The 515-nt window shown below is 47.4% G+C and overlaps 1 protein-coding gene across 1 annotated transcript; it reads right to left on the bottom strand.

Moving 5' to 3' along the window:
- Nucleotides 1–88: 88 nt before the first annotated feature.
- CSUI_010511 (gag-pol polyprotein) lies at nucleotides 89–433 on the bottom strand (the record flags this gene model as incomplete). The annotated part of the gene is made up of 1 exon (XM_068070614.1): nucleotides 89–433. A coding segment is annotated over one exon (345 nt), but the record flags the coding sequence as incomplete, so codon positions are not given.
- Nucleotides 434–515: the final 82 nt, after the last annotated feature.

Genomic DNA, 515 nt, shown 5'->3' with positions numbered 1-515 from the left:
GATTCGTTCTTGCGCGAAATCCCGTTTGTGGATGGTAAGCAGTCGACATTCTTTGTTTAATCTTTAACATCTCACACAAGTTCCGCCACAACTCCCCAGTGAATCGCGTGTCCCTATCGCTGAGGATAGCTTTCGGAACCCCATGCAAACGAATAACTTCCCTCAAAATAAGTCGCGCAATATCCTCCGCAGACGCAGTTTGCGTCGTTGGAATAAAGTGCGCCATCTTCGTTAACCTACAAACAATTGTTAGAATCGCATCCCATCCCTCTTCTGTTACGGGCAAGCCCACGATTAAATCGATACTAATTTCCTCCCACGGTAAACTAGGAATCGGGAGGGGTTGTAATAAACCACCACTTTCTAAATGTGAACTTTTCCCCCTTGCACATTGAACACATGATTTAACGTATGTTTCGATGTCCGCATCCATTCGTGGCCACCAAAACAGACTGCGCACCGCCACCCTTGTCTTGTCGACCCCCGGGTGGCCTGCTAGCAAATGGTCATGAAAA

The sequence above is a fragment of the Cystoisospora suis genome, assembly GCF_002600585.1.
Source record: "Cystoisospora suis strain Wien I chromosome Unknown contig_7650, whole genome shotgun sequence".
NCBI classification, from domain to species: Eukaryota; Apicomplexa; class Conoidasida; order Eucoccidiorida; family Sarcocystidae; genus Cystoisospora; species Cystoisospora suis.
The sequence above is the reverse complement of the archived record's forward strand: the minus strand, read 5'-3'. Positions and strand labels throughout refer to the sequence as shown.